Source organism: Cottoperca gobio, chromosome 14, assembly GCF_900634415.1.
Source record: "Cottoperca gobio chromosome 14, fCotGob3.1, whole genome shotgun sequence".
Classification (NCBI taxonomy): domain Eukaryota; kingdom Metazoa; phylum Chordata; class Actinopteri; order Perciformes; family Bovichtidae; genus Cottoperca; species Cottoperca gobio.
The window spans coordinates 6,644,484-6,668,503 of record NC_041368.1 but is presented as its reverse complement, the minus strand read 5'-3'; the positions used below and the strand labels follow the sequence as shown (position 1 = coordinate 6,668,503).

The 24,020-nt window shown below is 40.8% G+C and overlaps 3 protein-coding genes across 9 annotated transcripts in view; 1 reads left to right on the top strand and 2 right to left on the bottom strand.

Annotated features, from left to right (window-relative positions):
* The window catches only part of adora2b (adenosine A2b receptor), a 10,234-nt gene extending 2,800 nt beyond the window's left edge, over positions 1-7,434 (top strand). Inside the window, exon 3 of the mRNA XM_029447929.1 lies at positions 4,408-7,434. Coding sequence (XP_029303789.1) covers positions 4,408-5,140 — 733 coding nt within the window. The 3' untranslated portion in view covers positions 5,141-7,434. The remainder of the gene's footprint in view (positions 1-4,407) is intronic.
* zswim7 (zinc finger, SWIM-type containing 7) lies at positions 2,587-19,807 on the bottom strand. 2 transcript variants are annotated; one of them, XM_029447933.1, is made up of 6 exons: positions 19,662-19,807; positions 17,631-17,652; positions 16,092-16,194; positions 9,930-10,034; positions 7,781-7,894; positions 2,587-2,618 (listed from the first exon to the last, which is right to left on the bottom strand). In XM_029447933.1, exons 1-5 carry the CDS (start codon positions 19,729-19,731, stop codon positions 7,784-7,786), a joined length of 411 nt encoding a protein of 136 aa, XP_029303793.1. In that variant the 5' UTR covers positions 19,732-19,807; the 3' UTR covers positions 2,587-2,618; positions 7,781-7,783. The 2 variants fall into 2 exon arrangements, with proteins under 2 accessions (XP_029303793.1, XP_029303792.1); XM_029447932.1 differs by lacking the exon at positions 2,587-2,618 and having other exon boundaries at positions 7,578-7,894; positions 19,662-19,802.
* Positions 19,808-21,434: 1,627 nt separating this feature from the next.
* Positions 21,435-24,020, bottom strand: part of ncor1 (nuclear receptor corepressor 1) — a 57,803-nt gene continuing 55,217 nt past the window's right edge. For all 6 annotated transcript variants that reach the window (XM_029447923.1, XM_029447926.1, XM_029447927.1 and 3 more), the window contains one exon: positions 21,435-24,006. In XM_029447923.1, coding sequence (XP_029303783.1) covers positions 23,735-24,006 — 272 coding nt within the window. In that variant the 3' untranslated portion in view covers positions 21,435-23,734. The remainder of the gene's footprint in view (positions 24,007-24,020) is intronic.

Here is a 24,020-nt window from a genome sequence, read left to right as displayed (position 1 = left end):
GTGGGTATCATAAATTTAATGGATGCTTAATATTCTTCCTGTCTTTGTTTCAGTGCATATAGAGGTGTAGTGGGTGTGGTGCAGGGAGGATGTAAGTCCTCACAAATAATGAGAAAATGTTGAAAGGTTAAAGGGAAAGTTCGGATTTTTTTTAAAGTGGGGTTGTATGAGGTACTCATCCATAGCGAGTGTGTTACTACAGTAGATGACGGTCGGTACGCCTCCAGAAGAAACAGACTGGAGTACCGTCACAGAAGCTAAGCACAGGGACAGTGCTGTGGACAGGGACAAGAAAATAATCGTTAGTTTCAGCCCTAACATGATGATTACTGGCTGGAGGTTGTAATTGTTTGTATTATTGCAGTGAAACCACCATTTACTGAGAGGAACAAAACTATCTATCAAGACTACGGGGACTTTAAGTACTCCAAAAATAGATGATGAATTAAAGTATCACTTCCTCAACCAAAATTAGACAAGTGTAGTTGTTGAGCTTGACAGCAAAACACACTGTTACACCCTGCGAAGCACGTCCATACTTCCCATTAAAACATACAGAGATGATATTCTTATTTACTTTTCCCTCTGTCAAAACGAGTCTTGCATGAGCACATCTGAGTCAACTTAACACATTCAGATCTGTGTTTACATGGTTTTATTATTGTGCCTTCACCATGACATTGTTTTTAGAGTGATGCTCACAAATACAATAATGAAAATGCTGCACAGCTCTGTGTGCACACACACAGGCGAAGTATAAAGTCCCCCTGTGTTGTCGGTGTGAATGGCCACCTGTTGGATTGTGTTGGTAGCAGGGCTGCGGACACTGCCGGACATTTAAGCGGATGTTTTAGAGTGTGTGTGGTCTGGCAGAGGTCTGTGGCCCCAGGCGGAAGCCCAGCGACAGAGAGAAGAGAGGAGGATGTATGGAGAATGGAGCAGGGGAAGAAAGTAAAACAAAGATAGATGCCAGCATGCTGTCGTAATGCTAGAACTAATCCATTCAGCCCCTCGCCTGGTCCCTGCCTCCAAACAGAAAGAGAGGGTGGGAGGCCATGTGCAGGAGATGGACTCTCTGGGAAACGGACCCTGTGTGGCCGGCTGTACTTGTGATTGACAGATACAGGGAGTAGTAGATGGAGAGGAAGGTGAGGAAATGTGAGGAGGTCACCGTGAGCTCTGAAGCTTCCAGTCTGTGGGCAGAGTGCTGTATTATTCATGGCCCCCGGGGCAACCTGCTCGCCTTCCAGGACCGGCCGGGCTGGCACACCAATGATGAATAATTGACTGTTGGGAATATTACAGTTATAATTATAACACAGGGTCTGCGCTCTGAACTAGGGCTGCAGCTAAAGATAATATTTATAACCGATCATTTTCTAAGATATTCACTTTAATATGATATAAATGAGAAAAAACAGGAAATTTCCATATTGGAGATTCTGAAAATGGCATTTTCTGCAATTTCTGCATGAAAAATAAAAATCTTTATGATTATCTAAATAGTTGGCGATTCATTTCTGATCAATTTGTCGACTAATCGTGGCAGCTCTGCACTCAGAGGTAGACTGGGATAATGATTAAGAAGTGTCCTTCCAGTAAAATAACTTTCATTTTACTTGCAAATTATCTGCACCTGAAACCTTGATGGCAAACACTTCCTGCCTGCAATATCAAAGCGGGAGTGAATTAAAGCCAGTTGAACCCACTTCCTCTCAGCCTGGCTTCATTCTCTTCTCTTGCTGCTGCTTACAACTGGTTCTGAAAGGATCAGTGTGCGTCTCACTACAATACTCACACGCTCACATGTACATTGAAAGAGTTTTTAGTTGCAATTATTCCTCCAGTTAATACAGGCTGTGAAGCGATCCCTTCCCAACGTTACTCCAATGTAATATAAATTAAATAATATATATAATATAAAGAGATATTATAATATATATATATATATATATATGATATTATAATCTTTTATAACAGACTGGATTTCGTCTCCCATCACTGTAATAGACTTATGAAGGGATCTCTAAACAAAGGAATCTGTTTATTTAACTTTTCTTCTTTAAATGTGAACACATCCCCTCCCGTGTTAACACATATTTTATTATCCATAATCAAGTAAACAATGTTATTGTTAACAATCAATAGATTAAATGATCAAATAACTCATTTGTTTATGATTCACAAATGATTTATCAACAATAACATGGTTAATGGCTTGTAAATGACACGACAGATTAATGTATAAGAAATGACTCAATTTCCCATCACTAACCGTTTCATGATGACTTATAACTGATCATTGTTACAACTGCAAAAGTCACTTGAAGTGCTATATGGTGGGATTATGTGCTGCGCAGCTGTAGAGATCAGAGCATTTGTGGCACCTCCTGCTCAGACTACTGTGTGTGTGTGTGTGTGTGTGTGTGTGTGTGTGTGTGTGTGTGTGTGTGTGTGTGTGAGAGAGTGTGTGTGAGTCATTACCATAAGGTCGCTCGCCTGAGTCACTTTGAGGAAGCGGCTCATTTTGCTTCGAGCGCTGTTTATATGATGGAACAGTCAGGAGGACGACTCTCGTGTGAGTCAGCTCTGCATCTCCATACGCAGCCTCTGTGCACCTGCCGGTTATAACTTCATATCACATGACGCGCGATGGCTTCATGAGATTCATAATGAATCTGTTTAAAATGTATCAATGTAACGCTCAACATTCATCCCTTTATCAACAGTGAAAAACACCAGATTATATTATAAGATAACAGTTTAAGCATCAAACGACAAAAAAGCAGCAAAGCTGAGATATAAAAGGAAAAAGTGAAGACAGAGAAAGTATCAGTGCCGATCATCTCTCTCATTTTCAAGTCTTCAGACTCTATCGATGTGGCCCGCTTACAGTATCTGAACATATACACAAACACATGAACCGGCTTCACACCTCAAGCGAAGCGTGTGATGTTATGTTTGTTGTGAAGCAGGATGTGAGATGCTGTCAGAGCCAGCAGCAGACTTCATGCTTTCATTCAGCAGTGTACATGTACTAATGTACTCAGGAGAGTAACTTTAAAATAAGTATGCTTTTAGCAATGCTAGCAGCGTGGCTCTATATTTGGCAATGTCAGTCCGTCAGACTGAAATGCCTCAACAATTATTGGATGCATTGCCATGAAATGTGTTACGCACATTCATGTTCCCTTAAGGATACATTGTAATAACCATTCCTGCAAAACTAATGGCATTCCCTTCAGCCTCAGCTGTACTTGTGTCCAGTGCTAATTAGCAAATGCTAACATGCTAAACCAAAATGGTGATGATGGTAAATATTGTACTTGCTCAACAACATGCTGACGTTAGCATTGAGCTCAAAGCTCCACTGTGCTGCTCGCCCTGCTGCAGGCTCTTGCCTTGAGGTTTTTCTCTTTGTTTTTGTCGGAGCCCTGCGTTGGCACTCCTGCTGCGCGCCCCCGGACTGGCTCTATTCAAATGAATGAGAAGACTGCATTGTTTAATGTAGGGCTAAAGTCAGTCTGAACTCAGCGTCTTGTTGATGTGGCTGTGGGTGGGGATTGGATGCTTGTGTTTGTGTTGTTGTCTTTTGTTGTGTGGTTTGAAAAAAATAAAAAAGTAATTAAAATAAAAAGACTGAGGGACGATATTTCCTACGACACTTGAATGCACCAGGTCAGTGATTCACCATCACACTTGATCCTTCCTGTCGACTGCCAGATTCTCATTATTAGGCCGATGTGCATTCCGGTGCACAGAAGGAGCTTCATAAAGAATAATGTGTTGTGTCAGTTAGGTCACACTAACAAACGGACAAACAAAAGCCAACACCAGCTCACTTTCTACGAGCAAAACAAAGTTCAACATTCTCTGTTTCCGCTTCTCCAGTGCATCTTTAAAAAAAAAAAAAAAATCTAAATAGGTGCTGTGAAGTTTGACCCAATAACTCGATATCTCTACACACAATGAGATCTTTACTTTACTGTAATGCAGCCTTTAAAACCAGGAACACTTAAGCCATATCAAAATATTACAATATCCTATATGAGACTATATCTAGTCTCATATCACAATATCGATATAATACTTAAAGTATATAAAGTAATAAAGTACTAAAAAGGTCCAGTGTGCTTGGTTTAAGCTTTGTTGGGATTTCAATGCTTCAAGAAAATGAAATAAAGATGCAGGAATGTAACAATCATCAGAGGTACATGGGTAAATATTACAATATGTTTGTATTTATATAAACATATTGTAATATTTTAAAACTATTAGATCACAGAATAAACACTCAGAAATGTTGTTGTATCCGTTACAGCTGGGCTGAGCTTAATCTGTGGAGCCTGTTTGTCCAAAACCTTTTGAACTTTGTTAAGACGCTAACCTCTGCTGTGTTTTCTCAAGGTACAATGAGTTGATGACGGGAAAGACGGCAAGAGAGATCATCGCTATTTTATGGATCCTCTCCTTTGTGATTGGCCTCATCCCCTTCTTTGGCTGGAACTTGAAGCTCTCGAAATGCAGGAATGGCAGCTCCAGGGCGGACAACACTACAAACGCTGGCCTGGTGGAGGAGCTGAGTGGCGAAGGAGTCTTACTACGGAGCTGTCATCTCACGTGCTTATTTGAGAGTGTGGTGGACATGCAGTACATGGTCTACTTTAACTTCTTTGTCTGTGTGCTTCCGCCGCTGCTCATCATGCTGTGCATCTACATGAAGATCTTCACCGTGGCCAGGAAGCAGCTGAGACAGATCGAGCTCAAGTGTGTGGGCAACGGGGACAGCCATCACCACGGGCTGCTGCAGAAGGAGATCCGGGCCGCCAAATCCCTCTCCATCATTGTGGGACTGTTCGCCGTCTGCTGGCTGCCCGTCCACATCCTCAACTGCCTCACGCTGTTTTACGGAAACCTGGAAAAGCCGGAGGTTGTCATGTATGTTGCCATCATTCTGTCTCATGCCAACTCCGCGGTCAACCCCATCATCTACGCTTACCGGATCCAAGACTTCAGGAACACCTTCCGCAAAATCCTGGCCCAACACTTCCTGTGCCGCAAGGAGGAGCTGTACCGCAGCTCCAACGGCAGCAGACGCAACAAAGACCAAATCCACATGACCATCGACCCTCTGCTATAGAGATCGGGAGGTCGGGACTGTGAAGGAGCACTGTCTGTGTCAACTCTGTCGTTTCAGTCTTGAACTTGACTTTCACTGAGGTTTATAATGTTTACAGAACAAAGGTGTGATATGTGAAGATGAACCGATGTCTAACGCGCCTTGAATGTGGACATTTATTTATCAATCAGGGGTCAAGCAGTGAAATGAATGGCGAGTCTTACATAACCCTTGTATTGTGAAGGATTTCTGATTTTTCTTTTTTTAAACATGTTGAAGCTAACTGGATTTGTAGGACTGTGAACAGGATCCAAACTACATTCTATAATGCTATTTATCATTCTGAATCCACTCTGTTTCAACTCAAAACTCCTTTTTATGCCCTGCTATTTTATATTGTTTATTCATTTATTTATTAAAAGACCTTATCTTATGAGAATGTAAAGATCAAAAAACTTTGTGTGGCTAGATCTGTACTCGTGGACCGAGAGAGGTACAATGGTAGCGGTCTACATCCACTCCACACGAAACCTTTGTATCGCAGAATCGTTTGAGCTGTTGCTTCAACTACGTGCCCGTGTTGTCCTGTTTCTGCATGAGAGAATCCTCCACAACAAGAATACATATTGGAACATGGCAACAACCAAATTAGAAGAAAAGAAGCTGCAAACATAAACAAGAAAAACCGAAATGCTTTGCCAATCCCATTAATGATGATCCCATCCTAAAATAATCCTGTGACCCCTGTGGCGTAGAGCCAGAGAAAGAAATCTTTGTGTCGTCTAGATAAACTGCACGACTTGATTCAGTGACAGAACAGAAATTCATTTAGCAAAACACGCCTGCGATGGTGCTTCATGTCGTTTCCATCCAGCATTTCTTTAGAGAAAAGCTCAGGAAGGGGGAAACTGATTTACCCTTTATACAAATATGCCATCTGCTCAGAGTCATTTCAGCTGCTTTGTTCTGAGCCAAGTGAGACCTACTGTAAGTCGACAAGCCAATTTCAAATTGGATACTTCAAATCAATGCATTTTACATCATTCCTCATTATCAAAGCTTCTGGTACACAAGCATGTAGCGGCTTACGTCACATAAGCACCTTTGCTTTGGTTCAGCTGGCTGCTGACAGCACATCACCTGGGTTTGGAGGGTGATATGCAGAGTGAAAACCTTCTGTGATTAAAGCCGTACATTTACCAGAAAAAAACTTGAATATTCTCTGAGTTTAAGTCATGAATTCGCTAGAAAAAACGTATTCTTTAAAATTCAAATGACAAATTTATGAGAAAAACCTTTGGAAAACAGAGTTGTGGTTTTTTGTCAAGGAACCACATGGCGTCACTTTGCATCCCAACACGGACCAGATCTGAGTTCTTTTCTCATAATACTTCCCCATTCCTCCGGCTCCGTATTATTATTTTTACCTCCAATGGCCCGAGGCTTCCATTATACTAATGAAATGTTCTCCGAGAGGCAAATTCTTACTTCTTTGCACTTGTCGGTGCTTGTATGCAGCATCGTAGAGGCAACACAGCTGTTTTCCACCGAGTCAAATGTAAGCACCTGATGCTTTGCCTCTTTTTTCCAGAGGGTTAGGATTGTTGTGCATGTTCCTGTTGAGCTTATGAAACTGAAGACACAAAAAAAAGGTCTTGGTGAATTTAATGAGAGCAAAGCAGAGTTTTGTCGGTCGTATCGTAATTTATGTGAAAGAAATGCGGGTGAAATTGGTCACCTGAGAGCCATCAGTACACAAATGAAAAACCCATTGCACTGACATTTCCCATTATTTCCCGTTAGGTGTGCTTCATTGGTGGTGTCGAACCATGTTGTGTTGGTGTTGTCTCCACTGCTTCACTATTTCCCCTCATGTTGTGTCCCGTGTACCACCTGACTAACTTCAAGGGCTAAATACAGGAGTGTGCCAAAGTTTTAGTACATTCCAATGGAGACATCTATACTGTAACTGCACTGTAACGTTGTATTATTGTCTTTGTTGTGTAAACATAAGTACTGTAGCTGTCTGGCTTTCTACAAGCTATTGATTGATGTCAAACTATTGCCTTCTTTTGCGATTTTAAAGGTAAGACGGACAATACCAAGTTGATCTAGTTCAACATTCCTGCCTTTCATTCTGAAGTACCTATCTGTCAGTGTGCTGTAGTGTTGTTACTAATCAGGAGAAGCGTCCGCTGTGGTCAAGCATTCTTTCTTTCATTCAACAAAGCTACAACTGAAACTGCTGTTTAACATGTTGCAGTCTGTATGTACGGTGAATTATTTTGTTAATAAAGGCAATGTTTATATTGCTATTCATCTGTTTTTATTCCTACAATGTATACACTTTATATTTACACATTGGAAACATTGTGTTAATGTTTCTGAAGTCACGTATTGATGCAGCTTCAGATAAAAAAGAGCCTAAAAATAAAGCAGCACATGTTCAAACAATAGATGCCGTTTCCTGGGAAATTTATTAAGTTCTCTTCCAAAAGAAAAAAGAACTAAAGTAAACATCTGGTTTCTGTCAGAGTCAAATGAAAGAGCAGCAACTGCGGTAGTGTTCCCGTGCTCCGGTCCTCTCTGCAGTGACCCAAAGTGTCCGTAAAAAAACATCGGCTCTCATCCAAGAGGGTCCTGGCGTCGTACTGAACATACCTGTCACTGGGCTGCTGTCCCGCTGAGCAGCGCGGACATCTGCTGATCAGACACGCTCTCCTGCTGAGTCGCAGCCGTGGCCTGACACAGGTAGACAGCCAGGATGTGTTTGCACTGTGGAGAAAAGAGCAGACTCATTACATGAACATGGGCACCGACGTCAACGTGATAAATGACGCAGAATTAAAGCCCGAATGAAGCTTCAGTGATTTAAATTCAGAGATCCGACTACAGAGGAGCTTAGCTCTGACCTGCAGGAGACTGAGTAAACCTCAATCCAAGATTATTAGTCACGAAGCAAATGGCAGTACAATTTCTAATATTTATAGCAAATGATAAACATTTCTACAAACAGTAGAGTGTGTATTCTTGCATGGAGCACTTGCCAGATGAAGTTAAATGTGCCAAAAAGCCCTGCAGTCCTTCATTTGTGTCACTCCTCTCATTACTATCAACATTACCATGTTAATCATTGACTTACTTCCACCCTCAGCTTATTCCATGCATTATAAATGAGATTTCCTCTGCACTAACACGTCCGTGGGTGTCTTTACATACACAATGAGCCAAAGGGTGGCGAAAAGGACAGAGGTACAGAAGTGTGTTTACTAGCTTCTACTGTCGACTCTGTTTATTAAAGCAAATAGGGCCGTTGGTGAGAGATCTCCTTTATCTGTCCTCTGACCTACTTGTCAGAACAGTATGGACCGTGTTTGGCTTTATCCAGTCCTGCTGGGACCTGCAGAGCCCCTGAATGAACAGGGAGGCTCCAGCGTGGGAGGAATGCAGACTGCACGGTCAACCTCCCAGTCTCTTCTGTATGGTCGCCGTCATTTGGTTTTGACTTTGGGATTTGAGAGTTATGTTAAAATCTGATCCACCATGAGCCTTGACTTGCATCACCTTTTAGCTTCCACGCAACACAAACACACAAAACAACACAGAATCAACTGCATCCAGCTTGCTTTAAAAGTTTCAGGAGAGTTTGATGAGGCAGTGAAAAGTTGTATTTTTCTGTCTTCGGTGTGTTTTCATGGGGAATGATATCAGTGATGCGCTCATGGGGAGTCTCCAACGGTCTGATGCAGCTCTCCGTTTCTCACACTGATTTTAGCCGCATCCTCCAGGGAATCAAGTTTCCCTGATACTCGGAGCAGTATACTCTGAGAAGCCGTTTGCTTGCAGTATTTAGAGCAACAGCCTGTCAGAGTGGAGACACCCCTCAGTGACCAGACAAGAACATGACCTGACCACAACACATCTGTTGCACACATTTCATCGTGTGCTTTGTCACACTTTTGACTGGGCGGAGGTTTGCTCCAGGATACATGGCTCACTGACGAGACACAATGGCTGTGAAATGGCTTTCATGTCTCAGTGCTGTATTCACTGTGTATCATCTATATGTGTTTCTGAGTTGATGTCCATGCAGAGTTCAACCCCAGCAGGACATTGTGTATGTGCATCTGTGTGTTTAGCAAGGGCGTCATTTCCACACGGGATCGGCGGACCAAAATTCTATATTTGATTCAAGGTTCAAAAAACTTTATTGTCTATATATTATTTATGCACGGAATTGGATATTGCAGTGGGGACAAAACGGTTACTGCAGGGTTATTCCTGGTTCCTGGGTTTCCCCGTACGGCGACATAAGTGCTACACTGGGCGGACAAGACTAAAACAAAACATGTTTTTCTATAAAAGTTAATAGGGTGAACATGATGAACCCTATATTTATTAAATAATAAATATAGGGTCTTTTTCCAAGCTTGTTCTGAGGGGAGGCCCACAGTGTCCGACAGATCTATCATCAACAAGAACTAGATGTGTTAGTGACTAAAAACACCGCAAAAATCTTTTAGACCCTAAAACTTTAAACCCTAACTCTGCCGGGAATACCATTAACACTTGTTTTTGAAGAACCTTGACTTTTTGTGTTCTCAAAGCAGTGCCTTTCAGGACAGGTACTTTATGTGATACCTTACTCTGAAGAAGATCAACAACACTACCTGCAAAACTGCAGAAGTATTTAAATCATTGCTCAAAGTAGGATACAAATCGGACTAAGCTTTCAGTGCCAGCCTTTTCTCTAAGTGTTTAGGTTTGATATGCAGCCCGACCTGTGTGTAACACTTTGTTTGACACTCACCAGCGGGCCCTCATTTCTGCGGAGCACGGTGTAGGCGAAGGCCGGGCACGGGCAGTAGTGACAGGACACGAAGCAAGTGTACAAACACCCCGAGCCTCCCATTACCTGCAACAGATTCATGCAAAGCACATTCAAATATGTGGCAGTGCTTGTATTGGCCCTATTTGAAAGGCAATACACAGAGACAAATGTGGGTTGTTTATTTATGAGGGAGGAGGTTCACCAAACGAGTATGATCACAGTGCTGTTTTCTTTGGCTGCGTGTAGTGCAGCTGAGAAGCAGAAGAGGCAGTAAAGGCATGAAGGAAAACAAAGTTCTTTCCTGGATCCCAAAAGTCCCACAGCTATACAGACATGACTGGCTGCTCTCAGATAGTCAGAGGAGTGAAGACATAAACACATCTCTTTTTCTTTACTCACAATCTCCTCCATCTCTCTCCACAACCTTAAACGTTGATTGTCGCATCGAAACCCGTTTTTACTAACCTCATCACCGTGCATAGAATCATGCGGTTAAGACAAAACTCAAATGTCAAAGATAAAAAAAAGATCTTTCTAAATGTTCATATCATTTCTATGTAAGTTACACTGCAGACAGACGACACTAGCGATGACGTCTTCTGCAGACGAGCAGTCTACAGTCTACAATCACTGGAATATCCCGACTAGAGTTCTGCTTTTGTGTGGACTCTCCTTTTAAATGTTTGAGGTTGCTTCCACCACCATCATCTTCCTCATCTCACATTAGTTCTGTGGAGGAGACGAGATAGAAACTATGCATTTTTAAACAACCCCGTATGTGGTGCCTAATGGCCTCAGCTGACAGAACTTCCTGTCCACGATGCTGACGCTCACGCACTGCTTCAGACGGTGATTTAAGTCTCGTCCTCATGCACATGACACATGAGCACATTAAGTCGGTGTATTAGCTTGACACTCCACAATAACTAATGCCTCCCAAGATGGCAGAGCAGGCTCCATTATTCTCCAGAGCTTTGATAAATGACCTTTCCCTGTGACCTACAAAAGCAAAAACACTCCTATGTCTTCAGCGTGACACTTCATTATAAATAAGGTACAACAGAGACAGTGACATGGACTCAAAGCACCTCTGTAAAGATGTGAAAGCCCCATGCACTGCAGGGTGAGGATAGAAACAGTACAACTGTGGAGACCAAGCCAAGGACCTCTACAGTTTCTAAAGAGCCAAGTTTATTGAAAACCAGCTCACACTTTCAGCCCTTTGTGTTGTGCGCTGTCATCATTATGTGGCTGTGCTGCAGCTAACATCACCAACACACTCCGCTAACTGTAGGCTTCCACTGCCTGGCAGGTATCCAGGTTTCCTCAAAATGACACTATACATCCTGATCTGCCATTCAGACAGTCGCTGCAGAAGGAACATTGAGAGTTAAAGCCTCAGCAAAGCTCTGGCTCCGTCTCTGTCTGAAAGGCTGGCTCTCACAGGAAATACTTGCCGACCGTGGTTCCACACCACAAACTTCAGGGAAATTGAAAGCTCTGGGAATTCATTGAGATACGCAACCTCTTTAACTTCCATGCCACAAAAAGTTTGTTTTATATTCTTGTGACAGGACAAAGGTTGGGCAAACTAATGCCACTGGAGAAAAGGTAAAAATACATTTCATCTGCCTCTCCTTACAACCAGGCACGTCCCCCCCCCCCCCCCCCTGTGAAGTCATTGCTGGCCACAGACAAACAGGAAATCTTATCAGCGATTAAATCAGTCTGAGAACAGAAAAAACGCCTGCGCGATAAAAAACTCTCACAATGAGTTGATTGTGGGGAATTTTAATTATCGGGATGTTTGTAAATATCCTCACACAAGTGACTAGAAGAATAAAACCTGATGTATCATGTAGAGAGAACAGACTATTGTTATGGTAATGACTTGTTATTTAGTTTTTTACTAAACAAAGATGTGTTAACATGTTCATATTGTCTCCTGCCTACTGCTAGATGGTATTCATTTAATGTATTCTACTATATCCTGAGAACCGTACTGTCTAGTGAAGATCCCCAAACAAGTTATTTAAGACTTTATAATGTCAAGTTTTCAAATTGTGAAGTGTTTTGTTCAACCAACAGTTCAAAACCCAGATATATTCAATTCACACATTTGATGAAGCTGGAGCCTTGGAGAATTTAATGGTTAATTAATCAAATATAAAAATGTCAATCAACTTCTTTATCTATTCACTGCTTCATCCGTACAAACTGTCCTCAGAAGCAACCTAGATATGTTGTTGCCCATACACCGCCATGCAGAGTGTTTGTGTTCATACAGTTGGAGTTTTATTACTCACTACACTCGTTAGCATAAGGTGAAGGTGAAATGCCATGCTCCCTTGTGTTATCCATTCCTTTTGAGGGAATAAGAGACCAAATAACCTTGACAACATGAGAAACTTGATTGTGTCTCAGCATAATAACAGGAAATGACAAAAATGGCTACATTTTTTAATTGAACGCAAGTCTTGGAACTTCCAGTAAACTCAACACTAGATATCATCTAAGAATATAATTCCGAGCAAGTTGCTTCACCCTGAGCTGCTCCAGGGAGACTGTCCCTGTATTTACTTGACTGGAAGTCGCTCTGGATAAGAGCGTCTGCTAAATGACCTGTAATGTAATTAATCATTTTCTGCTTTTTTAAGATGACTTTTTATGATCCGATGAGAGAAATCTGGTGTCTCATCATCTCCTCGTCACGCAGGGCATTTGTTAGGACTCCAGACAAGTGGGTGACGAATTGCAGCGGGACACTAACTCACAATGTCTCATGATGCTGCCCAAATATGGTCCACCCTAAGGGGAAACATGCAGCCTGGTCCTCAGAGCGGCATCTTCACCCAATTTTTTTTTCTTAAAAGTCAGAGACCTGCTACAATTACCTTAAATTCCATCTTAATGCCATGCCATCCGTGTTCTGGTTCCAGATATTTAAGTGGAAAGAGCTCGGTTGGTTTTCAGCAGCTGCTCACTGAAGCACCCACTGTCAAGTTTGAATTGAGAGAGCAGGGTAAGATAAATATTTGTGCCATTGTTTTGAGGCAGACACTGTGTAAACTATAGTCCCACTTGATGCATCACTAACATAAAACAGGCCTGCAAAGATCACAGCAGCAACGCTAACTGCTGCTAATGCCACAAAATAAACTCAAAATATTTATCTTTATCTTTCAGAGAAAGAAGAAGTAATGTGATTATTCCCATGCTGTTTAGAACTTCCCTATGAAGTTATGAGGAAACACCACGATTGCCAAAAGAGAAGCCTGTATCTGCATGTCGAGGGAAAAGCATCAGGAATGTTTCACGTGGACAAATCTGAGGAGCTCAACAGGTAGAAATGCTCTCATATTCTCCAGGAAGTCACCGTGCCGGGCCGAGAAATAGTGCAGCACAAAACCCACCGCTAAATAAACAAATTAATTAAACAAACCAGATCTAATGTGTTAATTAGTGAGCTTTACAAGTGATGGCCGGCAGATGTTTCCACCGCCCATGTGAGTGATGAAGTGATTCAGAAACTGAAGTGTTGCAGAGCAGCAAGGGTGAGTGAGACCTGAGTGAGACCTTCCCACGGGCTGCGACACATGCAAACTGTCTCACAAGCAAGACACACGTCACTTCCACTGAACACGAGAGACGGCAAGATATTACTTCCAGCAAATGATTATTATGTGTCCTCAACTTACAAAATAATGCCATGAAACACTGCAAGAATTTAATTTAAACTAACAATATTATTTCATTATTGATTAATCGGTAAATTATTTTCTCAAGTTATTGATTAATTGTTTGGTCTATGCCAATCACAACTTCCCAGAGTTACGTCTGTTAACTGCTTGTGTTGTTCGACCAACAGTCCAAAGCCAAAACATATTTCATGTATCATCATATAGGATGGAAATGAATAACAAATGTATGAGAAGCTGGAACTAGCAAAGCAATAAGTGCAGATTAGTTTCCTTATTTCTTCTCCATGACTGAATATACAGAACTGTACCGTTACAGACCTCAATGTTCAAAATCTTAAATCTAAATATCACAAAGTGATAATCATATTTAGGAAATCTGACAAATGTATCAAATAAAGTTAAACAAATATTATTTGTACTGTGAAAGTTCCTTTTCTAAAAAGAACACAAGGTAAAACACTTCAGAAGTCTCTTGCTCTGCACCAGATTTGAATCCAAGCGAAACCAACCAGAAAGGAAGAAAAACCACAGATGGTCAGGACGTGGTTGGGAGGGGAAATAGACTGAATGAAAATAGACTATTACATTAATCATTTCCAATACATACTGCTGGACCACAAATGCCACACACACGCACTTTGTATGAAATTAGGCTAAGTGAAACAGTGAAGGCACAAACAACAGAACATAATCCATGTCTTTATTTAGCTGCATTGTACTTTACAGTTCCTTTCATTAAACTGTTATTGCAGGGGCCTGAAGGAGTTTACAGGAAACCTGGGTCACAATAACCACGACCTCAGTGCTCTGCTTTGTTTCCACTCATCTGAGATAAACTTTCAACTTTGAGGAGAGGATGACTCAGCACAGTTCCCAGAGTATGGAGTAAGAGCATTTCTTTCTCTCAATGAACCCTCTGAGCTGCATTTCCCCACGCTGCACGGCAATAATTAATGTGACTGTAGACTAGAGTGTGAACCATCACCCCAAACATGTCTTTAGATAAAAACTTTGCAATTCGTCCGACCTTTCCTTCCCTTTTCATCACTCTATTAAAAATATCTGTAACATGAGAAATCCACGAAAGATTGTTTCTTATTGCATCCCAATAAATACACTTTTGTAACCTCTTTAATTTGCCACATGTTGAGGACCATGGCAATTTATTCCTCTTTCTTGACGTACATATAATCATATTTTTGGTTTTATTGCCATTTAATACCAATCTACTGTTTTCTACTCATTTGATGACACATTTAAAAATGCTTTGAGTTTGTGATTCTGCTACTGCAGTGATGGTTCCAAACAAATGTGCATTTGAGTTAAAACTATTTGTTTATATAATAAACAACAGTGATCCGAGGCAACTCCCTTGTGGGATGCCAAAGGTCATTTATATCTGAGGAAGAAAAGGATCCATTAACATAGATAGATTGCTTTCTATCGTTTAAATAGGATTTAATCCAATTGCTGTCCTTCATACTGAAGCCATAATAAATAAATAGATTATGTAGAATTGTGTTATTGATCACATCAAACGTTGAAGTGAAAGTGAAGTGAAGTGGGAAGTGTACCTTGATCAAGAGCACTTAACATCTCATCTGTTGCAAAGGCAGATGAAATAGATACTTTACAGGTTTAGCAATATATGAAGCTGCAGATTGCAATAATTTGTTGTCAATAAGATCGTACTCTGGGGATTTACTATCAGGGAGTGAAATCAGAATGTTCTCAATGTCATCTAAGGATATTTCTGGTAACACAAGACTGCAAATTGTTCCCTTCATAATCTTCTTGTTTATTTCACCTACCAGTAATTCATTTGGGGCGTCAGTATTCATATTGGAACTGAGATCAAATACCTAAAAAGTAATTGGCAATGTATTCTGGTTTCGTTCTAATCGTTCCAGAAACCTCCACACTAACAGGACAGTTAACAAAATGTCAAACAGAAACGCTGAGCCGGTTGGGTAACACATTTTAATGTGATCTTAGAGAGTCACTGTAAGTATCCACATCTCAGTGCCTCTATTATACAATGTATAAAGTAGTGTAGTGTGTGTATGTGTGAGCTTGACTAGTGGATGTGCCACAGGATGAAAAAAGATTCATCAGATGAAGATCTACTATATCAACTGACTCTTAAAACTTAAACCACCCTGAATCAAAAGCTACCGATGAAAGATCAGCTGATCAAGTGGACTTTGTACTTCATACATACATTTAATAAATATACACTTGTCAATTAGATAGTAATCTGCATGAGAAATAAAGATAAAGAAAACACAATGTTGGTTACAATAGTCATCCACTTATAGTGATCAATTTGACCCGGACAGACGAGACCACTAAAAGAAGTTTCCACATTACATCATGTGTAGCGTATAAACTGTGGCAGTACAGTTTATAAAGGTTCAGAGTTGACAGAAGCGTGACACACCTGGAATGCTTTGCGTCCACTGGGAGATGACAGACAGGTGACTGACTGCTGGTCAACAAGGTCCAAAGCCTGCAGCGCACAAGGCCCGAACACAAACTTCAGCCTGAAAGACATGAGGAAGAAAAGAGGCGAGTGAAGCACAGACAGACGTCCACAACATGTTTTAGAGGGACGCCGCCAGTTCAAGTCCCCGAACAGACCAAGTACAGAGTTTGGACCGGTACCTGGATAGGTAGGCACCTCCTGAGCACTAAAAGGTCTACATTTCACTGTTTGTGCTGTTCTGTGTACATGTGTGACGATTAAGAGAGATTGTAAATCTTCCATTCCATAACGCACATAAAATACATTTTACATGGTATATACTGCTGAGTAGAAGTTTAAAGAAAAGATCAAATTAGACCAATGTATTTATGAACATTGCAGTGTGTGTGAGTGTGTGTGAGTGTGTGCGTCTGCGGTGTAGCTTCTCATTAAATAAGCATGTTTATCATTCCCCATGGGCCGTCAACTTTATGGGCTGCTGTTGGTAGAAGCAGCACATCTGCCTCGTTCACCCTCCGTCTTCCCTGTGTGACTGTTGGATCCTCACAGTTGTGAGTGAAGCTCTTACTCTTTCTTTTTAGGGGACTGACACCAAAACCTAATGTTTAAAGTCCATGCTTCATGTGGCAAAAATATTATTATTCAGTTTGTAGCTGTGCTGAAAAATATATACATGTGAACATCATGATCCAAGATGTAGCTGTTTTGTACCAGTGTTTATTTTATAAGTGTTTCATCCTTCACTAAAACTGCCCCAGTTCAGAGCATACTATGACTGTTTGAAATTAAAAAATATATACTAGGAATATTATTATATCGCAAAAGGATGCTAAATACAAAGTTAGATTATCATCTTGATGTTTAATGCAATAAACAGTGATGGATTACTTCAGACAAAACTCTTTTAAGGTAAAAACACAAAAGACAAATTCAATCACTCAATTTGATTGTTTTGAAAATTCATTTTGTTCCTAAGAGGCAGATATGAGAGAGACCAGGAGACACATGTACAAATAGAATGATGTATTGCTGTGAATGACCACAGAGTTTGATGCAGACCCACTAAACCAGAGGCTTCCCGACAAACATGCAGGATGTGGCCGTGTTGACCCAGACAATGAGCACCCCTTCTCTCTCAGGAACTCAAACCACTTTTCAGGAAATGTCTCAGTTAAGTCACAGAGCAGCATCATGACATTGGGTCTCTGTGCTTTGTCACTTTGGCAAATCCCGACAGTAAAAAACGCTCTCATCCTCCGCAGTGTGGTTTCTCCACTTCACACCCACTCAGATTCAGCCATGTGCAGACCCTTTTACTTAGATCATAACTCCGACAGGGGAGTGTAACATATAACATATAACTACAGTGATGGATAACTTTTAAGTACAAAAATAATAATAATATGCAAAACAATGTAATAGATTTTAGACTTAGTGATAAATATCTGATGGAAGTTAATGGGTAAGAAGGAGAATAATAAGATTGATACTCACGCAATAAGCAGGTCGTCAGGAACTGCAAACAATAAAATAAAAGTTTAATTTTCTTAATTGTTGTTAATGTTTACCAAAAGATCAATTCTATAGATTTAACAGTGATGAAACTTTAATTATCAATTTATATCTAGTATCTGTAATCAGTTCAGAAGACATACATCTAACGCAGAACAGCAACCACTGTAGTTTGTGTTGATGTGTGAGGTAAAGAGACTATATTTAGATACACAGACAGAACCTTTAGACTACTTCTTGTGTAAACTTGTTCGGCTTAGCTTTACCTCTTTTATGAGCCACTGGAGAAAGATGCCCAGACATGAACACATTTTGTGACACATTGTTATATTCTACACTGCATTTTGCTATAACCACTTCACATTGATCTGATGTGTGCAATTAATAATTACTTTCTAGGTAAAGTTTTATATAAGTTTACATTATGGTGGTGCTACTTTTTGGTAAAGTATTTGACTACGTTTCTAGCCGCTCCTAGTGATACAGCAACAGTCTGATGGTTAGAGAGGAAAGCTGATGGCCAAACAGTTGTGGGTTCAAGTCTATTGACTGTTTAGATAATATGGGTAAAAAAAAGACTAAAAAAAGTGCAGCATTTTTTAACTCCCTAGGCGTGACTTTAGTGTACAAATTAAACCAGGTCTTCCTTACGCCAAAGTTTCTGTGGTCTTCAGTTAGGTAGTTTAAAAAATGGCCAAGTACATTTAAACCACAACCACTGACTAATGGTAACAAATGTCCATTGAGGCATACCGATTTGGGATTGAGGGCTTGGCAGGAGATGATCCTTTATGGACAATATACACAAAACCTTGTTGTAGGTTCTCTGAGGCATAACATTCTCATATGTTATGTCTTGTCAGACAAAAACTGATCAGGGACAACTGTATGTAACTTGTGTTCAATAGCTGTAATGTTGTTTGTCGATTCGAGAGCCTGATGATTAAGATGGGTTAGTGACATATGAATTATGTCTCATCGTGTTGTTTATAATACTACCAACAGGCTTTTTTCACGCAAACTAATAACATAAATGACGGCTCAGTTCCAGTTGCCAGTGAGCCAGCATGTACAATAGACCTTTTCACGCCACAAGTATAAATAATAAAATCTATGATGATTAAATTCCATTTAGCTGCTTCTGTTTCGGGGTCATGCCTTACTGCAGGGGTGTCAAACATGCGGCCCTGGGGCCAAACGTTGATCTATAAGTTGTAATGCACATGTGTAAATGATCAACTGAGGCAATAAACTGCACCTTTTTTCCTTAAGAAATTTCAGGTTGTTCATAATGTTTAGTAAAAAGATCAAATTTGAACATTTTCAGAATGTACTTGTACTTTTTTGTACTAAAACGAAGGGAAGAATTTGGAGTTGTCGTTATTTACAGGTTATTATGCTCTGATTTTACTGGTCGGACCCACCTGAGATCAAATTGTGCTGCATGTGGCCCCTGAAGTAAAATGAGTTTGACACCCCTGCCTTACTGAGACACATGAGCAGATCAGAACCATTGTTAATATTAGTACCACCTGAGACTTTCAAACAAGCCAATAGAAGTGAACACCTAAATGAGAGTCATTACTGATGTTAATAATTACACCTGTACTTTTTTTTGTAAGTGTTTGCTGTGAAAAAAGGCTTAATGTGTGTAAGCCTAAACTAGAAGGGTGCTGCCTAGAGAAAAGACTCGTCTGTAGAGGTACAAGTGTGTTGCAGCAGCGACTCCTACAGCCCAAATATCAAACTACACCGTTGTAAAACGCAGGAACAACATAAAGTCAAAATGTACTAAATGCTACACTAACGTAACTGTAAGGCATAGTAACGACAGCTGCGTTTTAATCAATTTAAAGTAAACTATTCCTTCATAACAAAGGGAAAATACGTTTACTCCAAAAGTCAAACGGGTTTGTCACATTCTGCTATTTTAGCTACTAATGCTACAGCTACTTTAAAACTGTGCAGGAGTCCAACTGTCACATGTATCTCCCTTTGCCACCCTCGTCTTACTTTGGGACGTTTCCTGGTATGCTTTTTGAATATCTTGGAAAAGTTGTTCGGCCACTGAAGGTAAGAACATTCTCAGCTTGGACGTACACTTTTCAGACAGTCTTGTTTCAGGAAGTCAACGACACCGGTAGCCAATAAGGTGCAATCAAAATAATACGACATCCGGTTCGAATGTTTAATTTCCCTCCAAAATAAAAGGCCTAACATACTCTATATGGCCAAATGTATTGTGCCACTCCTCTTAATCATTGAATACATGTGTTTCATTCAGTCCCATTGCCATAGGTGTATAACATCAAGCACCTGGCCATGCAGTCTGCCTTCACAAACATGTGAAAGAATGGCTCGTTCTAAAGAGGTCACTGAACGTGCTTCCGTAACAGGATGCCACCGTTGCAACAAGTCAGTTCGTAAAATGTCTTCTCTCCTAGATATTCCACGATCAACTGTAAATGTAAACCACAGCAACTGGCAGACCACGTAAAGTTACAGAGCGGGGTCGCCGAGTGCTGAGGCTTATTGGTTAAAAAATCTGAATGCTTCATCTTACCATCTTAAGTCATTTTCGTCAATTCTATGCTTCCAACAGTTTGTGGAAGAACCTTTTCTGCTCCAGCATGACTGTGCCCCAGTGTACAAAGCAAGGTCCATAAAGGCATGGTGTGATGAGTTTGGTGTGGAAGAACTTGACTGGCCCGCACAGAGCCCTGACCTCAACCCCATTGAACACCTTTGGGATGAACTAGAACAGAGATTGCGAGCCAGGCCCTCTCGGCCAACATCTGACCTTACAGATGCTCTTCTGGATGAATGAACATTCCCACAGACACGCTCCAAAGTCTTGTAGAAAGCCTTCCCAGAAGAGTGGAAGATGTTATAGCTGCAAAGGAGGACCGCCTTCATATTAATGCCTGTGAATTTGGAATGGGATGTTATAAAAGCTCCTTTTGTCAATGCTCCACCAGACAACTGCCATGTAAATCCCAAGCTATACTTCAAGTCTTACTATTTTAATTATGCTATATTTGTTCCTATAAAAAGGCACCAGTTTTGTAACTCCATGTACTCTTATTATAAAAAGGTAATAACATTAACTAATAATTCCTTGCTGTTTATCTGATATAATTCACTCTTCTCAGTCTGTTTCAGTTATAGAGCAGTTAAATGCAGGTGTCAGGAGACATGAGAGCAGCAGCAATAGGCCTTTCACATAGGAGGCAAATAGCTAGCATGCACAACAGGCATTTTTCACAACAAATATTTTGACATGTAACAACATCAGAGGGTAATTGATAACACTCACACTCACCATATAAGTTTTCCCATTTCAGGGTCCTGGTGCATGCCACTGACACGGCTTACTGCAATACTTGAATGCAACAGAATTTTGCTTTCACTGCTATAAGATGTCCAAATGTCTGCTGTGAAACAGTTCTATACCAGAGGTCGGGCACTGGCTCGCCTTAATGAAAAGCAACCAAATGTCTGCTGTGGAAAAGGTCTATTGTTGTGATTTATCTTGCATTATGACAGTCAGTCTCAAACAAAGAGATGTGTCATAGGATGACATAATGAAAACAACATTGACTTCACTGCAGTAAACTTCTTTAACCCATCATGAACAGTTTTGTTTGGCTCATGCATGGCTTAAAACAGTTAACATGACAGCAGTAGAAATGGGGATGCAGCAAAACCTGTATATCACATCTGCACCACAAGGGGCTCCAATGTAATAAGTATATCTTTTTCTTTTTTATAAACCACAAGTTGCAATTGCTGAAACCATGTTTTCATTTTATAATTCATAAATGAAATGATTCTGAAAAGTTTTGGTACACATCAGTCGATGACACTTATGATTGACAATGGCACAATCTACAAAAAACTAAAGTAGCAGTCACTTAAGAGGATGGCACACCTAATTAAAAACCTACACATTTTTCAGTGGTGGAGAACTGATCCACTTTATTTGATTGGTCTGAACTCTTGTAATAGCCTACTAAGAGACATTGTGCGATACAAACATTGCATTTCAACATCATAGGATACACAGGTTTTCAAGTCTCAATTTCAAAAAGACAAAAAGAAGTCACCAATGTGTGTTTGATAGAGAGCTGAAAAGATGCTCCAATTCTTTTTCGGCTTCATGTCGGATTTCTTTAAGATTCAAGTTTGTAAACTTTTTTGTATCATTGCCTTTGTAAACACATAACATCCCATCCTAAACGAAGATGTTGAAAATGACAGAAGAAAATAAATCTGAACATGTGCTATGACAAATTAATTAAAAATCAAAATGAAAGGAAGAAAGGAAATATCAAGTTTAGAGCAGAATGGATTAGTTAACTGAGCAAAGTGAAAGCTGAAAGCCAAAATATGGTAGTTTTTCACATACTTGCAAAGGAACGTTACTGCCATTTATGAAGTTGACGTATAATAATTCATTTTCAAAGCTTTATGCCTCTTGATTGACACAATGAAAGCAGAGATTAAGTGGCCACGATTTTGAACCACCATGACAGCAAACTCCTAAACATTTAACGGTACCAGACACTTAAAACTGTAACTGTGATGTGTCAACACTACAAAATCATGTACCAGCTACAAGAAAAGACAGGAAGTCAAAACATCCAGATTTCTGTGAGTAGTGGGAAAAGGTTAACGCACATCTTAGTATACTCCTATGCTGGAGGTTGAATAAGTTACACAGCAGGTAGTATGCTTTTTTTTTTTTGTCAAAAGCTACAAAGCAAAAAAGTGCAACAATGGTGCAGACCATTCTTTATGTTTGGTTAGTTTTGTCTTTTTGTGTAATGGAAAGACAATTTACAGAGTTCAGATTTTTGTCAGGACAGTATCAAAAAAAAAAAAAAGAGGGACTACAGAAACAAATACAAACATCAAACATCAAAGTATATCTCTGAGAAAATTAGTTAAAGCTGCCTTCTTTCTCAAGTCACAAGGCATGGCAAAACCTGACATACTATTTTTTACCATGACAACATTGCAGAGCAGATCATTCTGGACAGGTTGGAAACTGCAGAGAGAGACAGCTACATGTGACACACTATGGTCAGCTCTATTGAAAAAAGCATTGGCTCACTTTTATTACTCAGACCGAGTGCAGGAGTAGTCATATCTTTTTCCGGCAAAATTAAGCTTATATCAGACTTTTCACCTTTCTGCTATGACACCAGTGTTCTCAACTTGTTTTTGAAGACATTTCTCTGTCTAGAATGGGGTGAGAAGTTATCGCTACCGTCTGATAGTTACAATCCATGCATCATCTCCACTATGGTGCGAAGACAGGCATCGAAAATCATTGCTGTTTAAATTGTTAGTCTGTGTTTTGTTTCATCCTCGAATGTCCACGATGTTCAGGCTCTGGTGGTGCTCGGTGGATGGCGCGCAGGGGCGGCACAATCTCTGTGCTCCACTCGGGGTCAAGTACAAACCAAAGGTCCGGGGCTCTCGCAGCGTTGCTATGGTAAAAATATTAGAGTGGGTGTCAGGTCACGTGGGGGTGGGGGTGGACTGGATGAGAACCAACTGTGATACTAAAGATTACACCCCTCCTCTTCCCATTTAAAGTGGATCAATTTAAAAGCGACATTAAAATAAGAAATAATCAAGTTAAGAAAAACACTGCAAAAGGTTACTCTATGTACATACAATGATTTTCTTAAAGACAAAGAATATCTTTACAGAAATCCAAAAGAAATTCAGAAATAGTCTCTTATGGTGTTTCTTTTTACATATTAAGTTCTTCATCTTTACTATAGCTCACGTGTTCCCTCAGTCGGGGTTTTGTTTATTTCACCAACAGGCTGGGTGAGTGCTTCCAGACCAAAGCCAGTCTCGTTCTGGAGAGCCCTGCCTGTCACAGGCTGCTGCTTGTACTCTTTGCCAACAGCAAGGGGGCGACATAGCACCAAAAATAATAAGGACACCACCCCATCTCCTTGTCACACTCGCCAGTGAGCGAGGGTAGTTCTGGGAGAGGGGGGTGAAAAGACAAGCCTTAGCGCAGGAGGCCTCTCTTCTGGTTATTGGGGGCTTGTAGCGAGCAGGGCTCAGTCGTCACTGTCAGACAGGGTCTCGTATTGCTCTGACAGCAGAGACTGCCACACACGCTGCTGGGCCACCGGAGCTCCAGCTGGAGGCGGTTGCTGCTGTTGCTGCAGTTGTTGCTGCAGCTGTTGCTGCTGTTGCTGCTGTTGCTGCTGCTGTTGCTGCTGCTGCTGCTGCTGCTGCTGGCTCTGTATGGCGGGGGAAGCTATGGAGGTGGGTGGTGTGCTGCTCAATATGCGCATGGTCAGAGGGTTGTAAGGGAACTGCATGGATCCTGAACAGAGAGAG

What these genes read in the sequence shown, in the direction of transcription:
- zswim7 (XM_029447933.1), bottom strand. Translation starts at nt 19,731, where the DNA reads ATGTTCTTACCTTCAGTGGCCGAACAACTTTTCCAAGATATTCAAAAA. An exon ending in ATACCAGGAAACGTCCCAAA is followed by an intron (nt 17,653 to 19,661) that starts GTAAGACGAGGG and finishes TATTGTTTGCAG; the next exon opens with TTCCTGACGACCTGCTTATT. An exon ending in CCTGACGACCTGCTTATTGC is followed by an intron (nt 16,195 to 17,630) that starts GTGAGTATCAAT and finishes CATGTCTTTCAG; the next exon opens with GCTGAAGTTTGTGTTCGGGC.